The sequence below is a fragment of the Urocampus carinirostris genome, chromosome 15 (genome assembly GCF_059441175.1).
Source record: "Urocampus carinirostris isolate Australia breed hairy pipefish chromosome 15, RoL_Ucar_1.0, whole genome shotgun sequence".
NCBI classification, from domain to species: domain Eukaryota; kingdom Metazoa; phylum Chordata; class Actinopteri; order Syngnathiformes; family Syngnathidae; genus Urocampus; species Urocampus carinirostris.
The window spans coordinates 24,269,435-24,283,311 of NC_142363.1; the positions used below are offsets into that span (position 1 = coordinate 24,269,435).

A 13,877-nucleotide genomic window follows, 5' to 3' on the forward strand; every position below is an offset into this window, starting at 1 on the left:
ATGTACTACAAAACGTTAATAGTAGTGCGTTTCAGTAACCGCGAAAAGTAATTGGGTTTCAGGAACGTGTTACTATGTAATCGGCTACTCCCAACACTTGTCGAAATACACGCTCACACACACACAAACGCAATGGTCCAGATTGGCCATCACGGAAGAAGTCAAGGGGTGCATACAAATTCTGATTGAGAGTCTACACTCTGATTTACGGAGAAACCAGACCACACTTTACTACAGGGGCCTGCAAACACCATTTGATGGAGCCCATCATGAAATATTTTTACAACCCAAGCGTCCTTGATTCGGTGAAAAGCAAAGTGAGCGAAAAGAATAACCCGTCAGAGCAATGTAGGTCAGAAGCCAGGAAGCCGTTAGTTAACTCTTATTTTGAAAGTCTATCAGCGAGGCTGATTTGAAGGCGAAGCGCCCAACCTGCCTAGTAACTCGTCTCCCTTGATGGTGACAGACTTTGAAGATTTCTGGGGGAGGAATGGTGAGGGGAGATTGAGCGGCAGCTTTTCAGGCATTGGCGGGTTACCCTTCCTCACATGCTTCTGAAACAACATCGTTTCCACCGCTTTAATTTCTGAGTGAAATCCGTCCATCATCGCTACCCTGAAGTCCTGACACGGTGGGTTTGTGTGTGCAAGTGTGTCATCCGCCTGCTCCAGTTTCGGTGACTTTCTGTGATTAAACTGTAATTAGGTTGGTTAAACCCCCTCACAGAGCTCAACTGCCATCGCCTCCTTCTACATCCTTCGTCTTCTTTCTCGGCTTTGCCTCTCTGGCTAAAGGCAAAGTGTTGCTTTTTGCGCCATATTTTTACCAATCTACATTGTTTGTTCTAGCACTTGTACAAAGGCACAGTCACTCATGTTTTTTAAATAAAGTAATCCTAGGAAAAACCCAGCAATGATCACCAAGTTTTCTCCATCTTCTCTGTAGACTGCCATTTTGGCAAGAGTTAGCCTGGGCTGCAATGTAGCTAGGTAAAAAGCAGCGTTCCACAAGAGCTCTGCAAGGCTCATTTCAAGGTTGATGCCTGAAAAAGCATTGCGGTTGACATCATAGAAGACTCAGAGAAAAGTCAGGATCCTGATTGGCAGGCAGCTATCAGTTTCTATACGCTTGCTGTTCAAATCAAGTGCTAGTCAAATTTTCCATTCACAGCCAGCCAGTCAGAGTTCAATTCCATTTGACATCTACACCCTACCCAAGTGTAGTTTGCTCTGTTCCCAATGACCCATTTTCCCCATTCAGTGAGCTAATTGTTTTAGCCATGTGTTTAACTATCACTCATCTGTCAAAGCGAATCATTTTCCTAAAACAACTACAGCTAATCGTTAACATACAGACGTCTGTGTCAAACCAGAACAAAAACGACTTTGTGTTTCTAAGAATAACACAAAATATAGTCCAACTAGCTTAATGCTAAAGTTGTGTGTCAAAACCAATACAAGCTGGTATTTTCCAATGGAATTTAGCTGATGTTACCCCATAGGACCGGCAAAAGGCTAACGAATTTGCTAACTTCCAAAAAGCTTGAATCATAATAGGTGGAGTGACTTCTTTGACATGGTTAAACGGACAACTATTTCTCTTCAGCCAAAGCAACAACATATTACATATGAAATAGTAACAAATGTAGTATTTTCAATACTAAAAATTAGTGTCACCTTATTCTGCGCTTAAAGGTAGGTGTCTCTTTTTCAATAGTTAAGCCCAGGGGTGGGAAAGTCTTTTCAGCAGGGGGTTACAAAATTTGGCAAAATGGCCGGGTGAAAAAAAAACTTTTTTATTTTTTTGTATTTACTGATATACTCTCGAATCTGATTTAGGCCAGGCTCCAATTTGGGGCATTATTTTAAATATGTTCATGCATAATTTCCACATTGCATTCTGGCAAAAGTAGAAAATGACAAATAAATGAAGAAAAGGCTTTTTAGAATAGCAGCTGTGATATGTATTGTAGACATTGATAGGTACATGGGTTTTTTTTGGGTCCATAAATACACCTTTTGATCAAATCGGTTTTTAAACACTCAAGAATTAAAAGTAATAAAAAATGTCCCCTTTCAAACCACTGCATTTAATAATATGCATTGAAAAACGCAACATGCAATACAGCTAGTTTTAAAGTGTTTCTTTATTAAATTTGAAAAACATTTTTAATACAATAAATACATGATAAAAAATAGCAAGTAAAGAAAAATGTAGCTATTTGAATGTTGGGGACACTAGTGACAAGAATGGCATCAAATGAACACATTTTCATTAGTAGTACTTTTTTACAATTTTGTTCATTTTATCATTCTATTTTTAATATTTTTATTGGCAGGCCGAATGAAAAAGCCTGGCAGGCCGCATTTGGCACGTGCGCCGTAGTGTGACCACTACACTCTCCCACCCCCGCCCCCTTGGTTTTGCTACATTGTTACTTTAGTGCAACCTATATATTTTGTGTCCTTTATATTTAAGATGTTATCCTAATGTAACCTGTAGTGAGAAAATTACAGACTTTTCTTTTGAATGTTTAATTTCTAGGTTAATGACAGGAAAAACTAAAATAGCTGTGCGCCAGTAGAGCATCAACGGTGTTGAAATGCAAAACTTGTTCTGCCTTAGAGGGTAGAATGTCTTTTTAAGAAAGCCCTTGAGCCAGTAAAACACAAAAAGCTGAGTCAGCTTTATTGGGCAATTCTCTCATCTGCGGTAACATACCAGACTGCTTGTAAAGATGGTGTTGATATTCAATGTTGTTCTGGCCTGGGAGAGCTGAATGTCTTTCTTGGAAACAATGCTGAGACAACAAAACCAAGTTCTTAGTCTGTTTTTTTGGGGCATATTTTACATCTAGAGAAACTTATCTGACTGCCTGAGAAAGCTTGTGGTCCTATCTAAACTCATTCCCCCTATTTCTTAGGTGGACAAACCCACAAACAAACAAACTCAGATATACATACTTAGATCCCAAATGAAAATATTATTACCACCCTCGCTTTGCTCGCAGGTGATAAAAATCTGATGATCACTTTACCGTTTCCCGAATTTGTATGCTGTGTATTTTGGACTTTTTCTGTCGCCCGTGTTCTGTGTGTTTCAGATGGCTCGGGCTACGATTCCCCGGAGCCCTTCCTGACTGACGGCGGTCCAAACTGGAGACCAAACTCTGCCGCTCTGGTATGCGTTCTAGCCTGGATGCTGCTGGGAATCTTCTCCTGGCTGTGACTTCTCACTCGGCTTTCTTCCTGGAGCTGCTGCCCTCGGGATGCCGAGGTTGGGCCATGTCGGGCTAGGCTGGGCTGGCTGTCCCTTTGAAACTCCACCATGGTCCCCTCAGGGAAGCCCATAGACCTGTCCTATCCCTTCCTTTTACACCTTTATTTCTAATGTGACCACCAGCCTCCATCACTGCCAGCCCCCGCCCCCTATAGCCCAAACACAGACCACGGATGCCCTTCTCAGGCCGGGCAAGCCTGCAGGGTGGACCGGATACGTTGCACTCTGGGAAATGTCCTTTCACTCGTATCAGGATCTTCTTTGGATGTGACTCGAGACTTTTAGCCTTGGCCTTGGTCGCCACTGATATGTTTAAACTTGTCATCCGTCCAGAAAGTGGGCCTGGATGCACAAAATCGTTTTTGTACTCCCAAAGCCTGAAGCGCGAGTAGCAATGCCTGCATTTTTTTAAGCTAATCGAATTCTTTCTGTAGACCAGGGGTCCCCAAACTTTTTCCTGTGCGGGCCAATTACGTTTCCCTTCTCTGATTAGGGGCCGAGGTCAGTTTGTAACAGAAACTGTTCATCCCAGAGCAAAAGTCAGAAAGTGTATAATAACACTATTAATGAAATCAATAATAACCAAATAACCCTAACTGAATTCTTCACAGAACAAAAGTCTGATGTGAATAAAATCGATATTTATAAAATAAAAAATAACCAAATAAGTCCAAAACAACTAAATGGAACTTAAACCTTCTGTCTAAACAGGTCTAAAATGAGCGCAGTTGTCAGAGCACTGGACCACCAGTGGTATAGATGACCGGCGCTAGATTTTATATCATTATTACACTATTTTTATTCACTGTACTAGAAATGAATGTTAATTTTCTTGTTTGTTTCACACGTTTGTTTGTGTCTTTTTATTCGGACACATCACAAAAAATAGCATGAATGAAGGGATAAAACTTTATTTCAAACACGAGAAGACAAAAATAACACAAAACAACAAAATAAAAAATTAAATTTCAAACTTAACATACCCATAGAAGTTCAAAATATGAATCTTCTGTAGTATATTTATCCAAATTATGTATTGTGTATGATTTCTTTAACCCTTTTCTTGTGCTAGCTTTTAGTTGACACGCCCCATGTCAGTGAGTCGGTGGTGACCTGTAACTTAAACTTAGACCAGTTGTAAAATATTGTCACCTATTCTGTATCCTATGCGAAGGAAGGACAGCATTTATTGGAAACAAGTGTAACTCGTATTTTGAATCCGTGGTGTCTGAACTAGCAGTGATGATTCTCTAAATAATACTAATAAAAACATGCTAACAGCATGCTCCTCTGCGTAGAACCCAGGACTCATATTTAGAATTACATAAATCAGACATAAACTATTACTGAGGGCTATGACAACACATTTGCTAGAGGATTTTTTTTTGTTTGAAAAATCATAACTCCATGTGTATCAATTTTAGTAGTAGTATCTTGTATCAAAACTGACACTAACAATACAAATGTAACTTTTTCAATTAGAGCATTTTATAATGTACGGATTTTCATTTATTTAATTTAGACATTTAGACATTCCTCACAAAGTCAAGAAGCTTTGATGCAATAAACAAATGTACGTGTTTTTTGTATGCATTGAAAATTCAAACTGCGTCATTAGGATCCTTTACACAAGAGGAGGGTTGAATTGGTGTAAATTTAGTTCCATTATAATCCATTTTCCAAGACCAGCTCGGTGGCCTTGGGGGTATGGCGCCTGCCCCGAGACTGGGAAGTTGTGGTTCAAGCCTCGGCCGAGTCATACCCAAGACCCGTTGCCACCCTGCTTGGCCTTCAGCATTAGGGGTTGGAATTGGGGGGTTTGGTCACCTAATTTCTCTCAACACCTCTGTTGGGTTGAGCGAGGGGGCTGGGAATCCACTCCTCTAAATCAATCTCCCAAAAAGAGTCTGAAATGACTCTAGCCACCTCCCACTAGGCTGTGGTATATGTATAATAATCCATTTTATTCTTCTAATTTATTCTAAGCCTTGTAAGGGACACATTTATCGACATGGTAACATGTGAAACTCACAATGAAAGTAACATTCGTCTCTGGTATCGTGACTAAAGATAGTGTGGTAATAAGATAAAAACCCAATACCTTTTCAAATGTTATCTACTATATATCTTCGGTAGTCCAGTGGTAAGACTTCAGGACTCTTGGGTTTAAATCCCATTACAACCAAAGACGCGCACCGATACTTTGAGATGCGCGTCGCAATACTCCCCTGGTATTGTTCTGGGGGCCGGACCAAATGTATCTGGCCCGTGGGCCATAGTTTGGGGACCACTGCTGTAGACTGCACGCGATGACAACTTAAAGCATAACCGGGCGATCGGGCGAATTCGGCGAGGTGTATATTTTCAGGTGGGATGTGTTCTTGTCCGGTTTGTCGTTTCTAAACAAAAAGCATTTATCACAGCCTGCTCTCAGCACAGGCGCAGTCTGCACTTGTCTTAGTCCAAGAGGTCGGGTGACTTCTGGAACCATGATTTTACTCCTGTATGAATGTACCACTGGTCACCCACCTTTTTTTGTGTTTGTGTAACCGTGACGACCGCCGTCGCTTCTATCGGACCGACGAGCGGCGAAATCTGGGGGTCCGGTTCTAAGGAGTTTGGGGTTTTTGCGGCGGTCCTGGTCTGGTCCGGGTTGCATGACCACTGTGAAACCCTTCGGAACAACCCTGTTTGTATTGATCTATTTTTTCACGGGGGAGGGGGAACCACCTTACCGCCACTCTCTCCAGAGGATTCTCTTTTTTTGTGTGGTCCCGCCCCTTGCCAGGGGGTCCGGAATGGCGGATCTCAAGGACCTGCTCGGTGAACAGATTTAAGAAACTCAACCGGACCGCCGCCGACACTGACTTGAACTGGACTCGGCTCTTGAAAGCAAGATGGTGGACTGGGATGTTTTTTGGAGCACTACAAACACACACATTTGATGGTAGCCTTCATGGACTGAGTTTAGCGTCAAAAGATGGTAAAAGTGTGAAACGTGTTGCCGGGAAATGATCACACTGTGAACACACACAAACACATACAGATCAAAGCCCGTTCTCGCAAGAATTCAGTGGGATTTTATACTAAATAAGACAAAAACTAACATTTTTTTATAGCGGAAGTCAACCCAAATGAGCGTATTATCCGCACTATAAGGCGCACCGGATTATAAGGTGTACCCCCAAAAATATCATTTTGTGATATTTTTTTATATATAAAGCGCACTGGACTACAAGGTAGTGAGAGCTAGGGTTACATAAAAGATAAATAAATACATTTCAGTCAAAATAATTTAGTTCATAAAACATTACTTACCATAATGACATCTAATTTTACCACTAAAATGAATTAATTCATTTATAAAGTATCTCCTTTTTCGCCAGCCAGACTGCCAGTGAACGACATCCTGGATAAGCAGACTTCTATTGAGTTGCTGTTTTTTGGGAGTAAACTAAAAACAAAATATTGATAAGGCCTGATAGCTCGCAAACCATACAGATACATTCTAAGCTAAACCAAGACATCCATTATCTGTACCGCTTATCCTCAGTAGGGTTGCGGGGCTGCTCGAGCCCAGCTATTTTCGAGGTAGTGGGCAGGGGATACCCTGAACTGGTTGCCAGCTAGTCGCAGGGCACACAGGGGCTACTCACTTGCTCATTCACAGCTAGGAACAATTTAGACCAGCCAATTAACCAGACATGCATGTTTTTGGGAATGTGGAAGGAAACAGGGCTGCCCAGAAGAAACCCACGCAAGCACGGGGAGAACATGCAAACTTCAATTTTGTACCAAAGGTTACCATAGACAAAACTCTTCATTTATGAAATAACAATATGTTTCATAAATACAGACAATTATTGTCCAAAGCAACAACAAAAGATTATTTTTCAAAGGCAGAACTGTTACTGTATGCAGTATCATTTAATTTTAATTATGTATTTTCCATTGTTTAAGGCGCACTGGATTATAAGCCGCACATTCAAATTTCTTGCCATCTTGGGGTTTTTTGGTGCACCTTATAGTCTGGAAAATCTGGTTCTAAAAATTGTACATTTTATGGGTCACTTCTTGTCTAAATGCGGCATTTTGATCAATATTGTTTTTCTATAATTCGGATAAATTAGCTAAATCCACTATATGTTTTCCACCTGTGGGTGCGGCCATTTTGAGAATGCTTCAGAGTCAAGATAACATCGCAAAGACACGACTTCCGCCAACGATTGAGCTGCATTCGAGAGCAAAGCCACGATTGGTCGTTGACTGATGCCTCTGGCACTGTGATGTCATCATCCCTCGACGCTGACTCTCAAAATGACTGCTTTGTGAGAAAGATAAAGGTGTTTTTCGCTTTGATATTTTATAAACCAAAAAAAGGGTTTGGATAAATGATGGCTCATATGATTTTGTTCAGGAATCCATGTCTGCCTACACTACCGCTTTTCGCCCCTTAAAAACGCTACCACTTAAAAAAAAAAAAAAAATCTCATGCTTTTTAAAATGAAAATTGAAAATCCCATTTAAGCTAGTTTTAGTCTACTGTTTCTTTATTTCGAAGTAAGACCAGGTTATTTTCAAGATTATCTGATCAAATTAGCTTTATGTATTGGTAAAAGTTTGCCACAAATTAAAAATTCTGGAGACCGATTTTGTTCCGTGTGTAAAAGTAGAGTGTACGTTAAAATTTATTGCTTTTTTATTGTCAGAAAGATTCCATGTATGGGCAATCCTTTGGTTTGACTTCCCCCTTAAAGATAGTTTTCTTAAAGGTAATTTTTCATGAATTAACATAACCTGTGTGAAGTGCTATTTCTTGCTAAATTTTTGCGAGTTGGGTATCAATTGTAGAAAAACACACAATACAAGGCATGCACATACACGTACAGACACACACAAACAAACAAGGGGAAGCACCTCCGTCCCGGTTTCCTCTTATTTTTGTAGCATTTAAAAAAAATCACTGTTATGGACTCCTGCGTGGGATGCAGTGATGGGTGGGCGGGAATGAGTGTAGCCTGTGGAAGATTAAAACAAACAAAGGAACAAAATAAGAAGGCTCTTTTTATATTCCTCTGATACCGTCTTGTGGTTGTTCTTCTCTGGTTCACAATCTGATGTCTACTTCAGGAAGCCTCAAGGCCTAATGTATGATTTTTGGGGAGAGAGTTGATTCTGTATTTTTTTTTATTTGATTTCATTTATTCTTTTTGCAGGGAATGATGACCTTCTACATGTGGAGAAAAGAGGAAGGAAAGCTAAAATCTCTTTTTCAGCCTACCTGCCCATGTTTCAAGTCAGGATTTATATATATATATATATATATATATATATATATATATATATATATATAATAATAATAATTTCCTTGTATTGTCATTCTGTGTAACAATGTACACAGAACGAAATGTCGATTGCACCTGACCCGTTGTAGCGAGCCGATGCAGCCGCAGCCAACAGAGGGCGCCGCCGACCACTTTTTAAGTCTTAGGAATGACTCGGCCGGGGCGCGAACCACCGACCTCCCAGTCTCAAAGCGGGCGCCTTACCATCTAGGCTACTGAGCTGTTACGTTTAACTTACTTTTGGAAGATGCGCTTCAAGAAGTCCTCCTCCATGGTAAAAAGTGGCCGAAAATAAGCATTCCGACCATTTTCTCAACCGCATCAAGCTTTCTTATTCCACTTTTGTTTTTAAAAAAAACGGCTCGCCTTTCCTTTACACTTTACACCAACCATATTGAATGGATGCACCGGATATTAAACAATAAAAATGTCAAAGTTCTTAGCGCGCTGGCGATACAGTACACGTTGTTATGATTACACACGAACCAGGATTTTTTTTCTTCGGTGTGGATGCGGGGTGAGCTCTCACAGCGCCACACGCTGGTAGCGGCGGAAAGAAGCACAACAGCAATGTCCTTTATTCGGAAAAAGGTGCACACAATACAAAATCTAACAGCAATGTCCAGATATTTTTCGACATCCCGAAAAAATGTTTGTATCTACCGTTTTTACGTAAGTCTTAAGTAGAGGAGCGTCTGTATACACACACACACACATATACATATATACATATATATACATATATATATATATATATATATATATATATATATATATATATATATATATACAGGGGATGGAGAGAGAGACGAAAAAATTATATTATTGGGAAAAAAGAATTAGGGGTGGAAAGAAAGAACGAAGGAAGATTTTAAATAAAGGATGGAAGGAAGGAAAAAGGGCTACAAAAAGAGAGAAAAGGAAGAGGGACCGAAAAAGAAAGAAAAAAACATAAAGAAAAGGAAAGGAAACAGTGGAAATCAAAATCAGAGGAGTTATTTAAATTGTTCAAAATAGACAAGGTTAAGTCAAATCAAATAAAGACCTTATTATAAAAAAGGATGACATTCTTAAATATAACAATTATTCATGACCAGGGTTGGGTAGGGTTACTTTAACTTGATTACTTTCAATTACTTTTGGATTACTCGAATACCAAATATGCTAATAAAAGTCAAAAGAAACTAAATATGAATAAAATTATGACTCACACCACGTGGTAAGCTTTCTCTCCTGGCTTTGATCTCTTTGATCTCCGGCAAAACGAACATAAAATGCGACAGAAACAAAATGAAAATAAATCCAAACAGCTTGCCAACATCATTTTTGCCGTTCCATGTATTCCGTTACTCCCCAAGCCTGCACAAAATTTTGTCATTTTATTCATATTTAGTTTCTTTTGTCTTTTATTAGCATATTTGGTATTGGAGTAATCCAAAAGTAATTGAAAGTAATCAAGTTAAAGAAACCCTACCCAACCCTGTTCATGACATATTAAATTTGAATAGAATATTGAATCAATACTTAGCTTCATCCCCACTTGCCATCCTGGTTTAATGTGACGCGTTTGAGTACCATTTGCACGTTCTATAATTGTTTCTCATTAGAAACAAACCCTGTTGCACATTGTTGGCATTAGCGCTTAGCGTTAGCGTGCCTGAAAATTGGTTGTAATTAGGGCGAGCTTCCTCAATGGCCGCCTCCCAACAGGAAGTAGGCCCACAAATGAACAGATGCGCTTCCTGGTTCGAAAATGGCAGCTCATCGTTTATTGTTATCACACTCTTTGGGTAAACACGCTGCCTTTTACCGTCCAATTCATCATTTCATTATTTTAGCCCCCCTTTCTTTAAATTGGCTTTGCATGTGAAACAATAATTGGCAGGAGAGGATTTTTGGCCTGGAAAACGGCATTTTGGGCGACAGCCAAGGAAGGAACGCCAGGAAATACAGATGGCAGTGCATTTTCTCTTCTTTCTTTCTTCTTTTTTTTTTGTTTAAACATTTTTACTCCCTCTAGTTTCCAGACAATTGTCTAATCCCTTCCGTTTCTTCATTTTACGTTTCCCCCTCCTTTTCACGGAATTATGGAATTAGGGCATGGCTCCCGTCCTTGTTAATAAGCACGAGCACGATGAAAAAGCTTGATCTTGAACGTTGCCATCTGCACTCGCTCTTGACACACGCTACACACATACATTGTATACCTTAGAGGGGACTTCTTTGCGCTGTTGGATATGGCGTAAAATGATAAAATGTCAGGAAAAAGTTGCGCGAGAACGCACACACGCGGGCGCAGATGGGGCCATGTGTTATTGCTGAATTATGCATCTTATGTAGACTCTATAAAAGATACATAGTGAGGCAGAGCTAGGCACCTTTCACCGCAGAATGGAGAGAAGGCTGCAAAACATAAAATAATAACCTTCATGTAAAATATTATTAAAAGGGTCAATTGACCATGTTAAAAGGAAAACAAAAGCATATCTTACATTCCACTGTCCTTGTCTGGTTCCAGCACAGCCAAAGAAGCGGATCCTATAAAATAAGATTTTAGAAAAGTATTTATTTGCAGAAAATAAATCGGTATTGGATGGTAAACACAAACAGAAAAATAATGCTAACTGGCATCTTCAGAAATGATTCCAATCGACTCTAACTCAGGCTCTACTACACATCCATGTTCAACAACATTGAAACGCTATCTAGATCTAACTGAACAAAACATTAAAAGGAAAGACTCACTCTAACTAGCTGTAAATGAACAAACAACATGAAAAATACAATGCAGCATATGCTTCAGCGCTAACTGTGATTTCAAACTTTCCAATACCGAAGTAGCCTAAGTAGCTGACTCTGACTCCAACAAAAACATGAAAGGAAGACAATTTATACTTTTTGGAAGACTTACTAACTCCTAACTGAACAGAAAAAAAGACAAAGAAGAAACAAAGAATATGTTGGAGCACTAACTCTAACCATACAAAACATGAAAGGGGGGCGACATGTAGGATATGTTGGAACACTTCCTAACTACTCAACAAAAATAAAACGAAGAATATTTTTAAGCACTAACTCGAACTGAACAAAAACACAAAATGAAGACAAGATGAGATATGTTGGTAAAATAACACCTACTGAACAAAAACATAAAAGAAAGTCAACTGATATATGGTGGAAGACTTACTAACTGTTAACTGAACAGAAAAAAACAAAGAAGAAACAAAGAGTATTTTGGAACACTAGCACTAACCATACAAAACGTGAAAGTGGGCCACATAGTATATGTTGGAACACTTCCTAACTCTAACCGAACAAAAACAGAACGAAGAATATTCTGATGCACTAACTCGAACTGAACAAAAACATGAAATGAAGACAACATGAGATATGTTGGTAAAATAACACTTACTGAACAAAAACATAAAAGAAAGTCAACTGATATATGGTGGAAGACTAACAAACTCTTAACTGAACTGAAAAAAGACAAAAAGAAACAAAGAATATGTTGGAACACTAACTCTAACCATACAAAACATGAAAATGGCCAACATAGGATATGTTGGAACACTTCCTAAATCTAACTGAAAAGAAACAAAATGAAAAATATGTTAAAGCACTAAAACTTACTAAACAAAAACATAAAAGAAGTGAACTGATATATGGTGGAAGACTTACTAATTCTTAGCTGGGAGAGAAAAAACAAAAAAGAAATAAAGAATATGTTGGAACACTAGCTCTAACCATACAAAACATGAAAAGGGGCAACATAGGATATGTTGGAAGCAATGTCCCCTCTAAGCTGCGCGCGTGCACAATTGCGCACTGCCTGCACATTCTCAGCGCACAAGAAAATCTAGCCAGCTCACAAAAATGAGGGCTCGAAATTGCTAATTAAGACGCAAATTAAGTCAAAGTTACAGTGCATGAAGGTAAAAATACACGGGTTCCCCTGACGCTGTTTTCTAAATGCGTTATTTTGAAGGCAATGTCGAAGTCGAACGAAGTTGAGTAAAGCCAGTAGAGTTTTTCGAGAACCGGCTTCTTTGGCTCGGCTCACTAAAGAGAACCGGCTCTTTCGGGTCCCAAACGGCTCTTCGGGTTCTTTTTGCTTCTTTCATCACTACACAACCAAATATTATGTAAAATTGTGCACAAAATGACTTAAAGGAAGGGGGGAAATAGAACAAAAAAGAAAAAAATACCAAAATAAAAAAGTTGTGAAAAGCTGAGAAAAAAAGAAACAAAAGGAAGAGAAAAAAGAAGGAACAATTCAGAAAAAAAGCCAGAAAAAAAGAAAACAAAGAAACAAAGGAAAAAGTAAATAGAGAACAAAAAAAAGTAACAGCAAGGCAAAAATGAACACAGTGAGATTTTTTTAAAGGAATAATTTATTTTTTTTGAAAAAAAAAAAAAAAAAACTGGGAAAAAGAAGAAAAAGTTTGTGTTGCATTCAAATAATTTCCAATTAGACCAAGTCAATCTTGTTGCCAACATTGTACTTCCACTAAAAAAATGTGATGAAATACAGTTGTGTATCATGCAACCGACTAAATAAGCCCCCAAAAATGTTAGTATTGTGCGACAAAAGATACCAGGAATAAAAAAAGAAATGGAAATCTTGTGAAAGAATTGTTGAAAAAACAAATGACGTTTGTAGGCCGTCCAACCTTTGCAATAATACATTAGTCAATTCATTCAAAAGTGAAAACATTTTTTGCATTGCCGGAAACTCAGCAAAATGTAACTTGATGTCAAGTTTTGGACATGTACAACCATACAAAACATGAAAGTGGGCAACATAGGATATGTTGGAACATTTCCTAACTCTAACTTAACAAAAACAAAACGAAGAATGTGCTGAAGCACTAACTCGAACTGAACAAAAACATGAAATGAGGACAACATGAGATATGTTGGTAAACTAACACCTCCTGAACAAAAACAAGAAAGAAAGACAACTTAAGATATGTGAGAACACTAAATACCTGAAGAAAACAAAGAATGACGAGTGAGGATATGTAGGAACATTAACTAACTATTGAAAAAAGAACATGAAAGTAAACAACACAAGATACGTTCTAACACTAACTGAATACCACATAAAAGGATGACAACTCAGAATACGTTGGACCACTAACTACATGTAACGAAACAAGAAAAAGAAAGACAATTTAGGATGTATTTGAACACTAACTATAACGGAAAAAGACATGAAAGGACTTATCTATTCTCGAGATATGTTTGGACAAT

General features: G+C 38.7%; 1 protein-coding gene across 1 annotated transcript in view; it reads left to right on the top strand.

The window, feature by feature from the left end:
* Positions 1–8,307, top strand: part of LOC148351930 (ephrin-A2-like) — a 136,669-nt gene extending 128,362 nt beyond the window's left edge. Inside the window, exon 4 of the mRNA XM_088354646.1 lies at positions 3,105–8,307. Coding sequence (XP_088210772.1) covers positions 3,105–3,228 — 124 coding nt within the window. The 3' untranslated portion in view covers positions 3,229–8,307. The remainder of the gene's footprint in view (positions 1–3,104) is intronic.
* Positions 8,308–13,877: the final 5,570 nt, after the last annotated feature.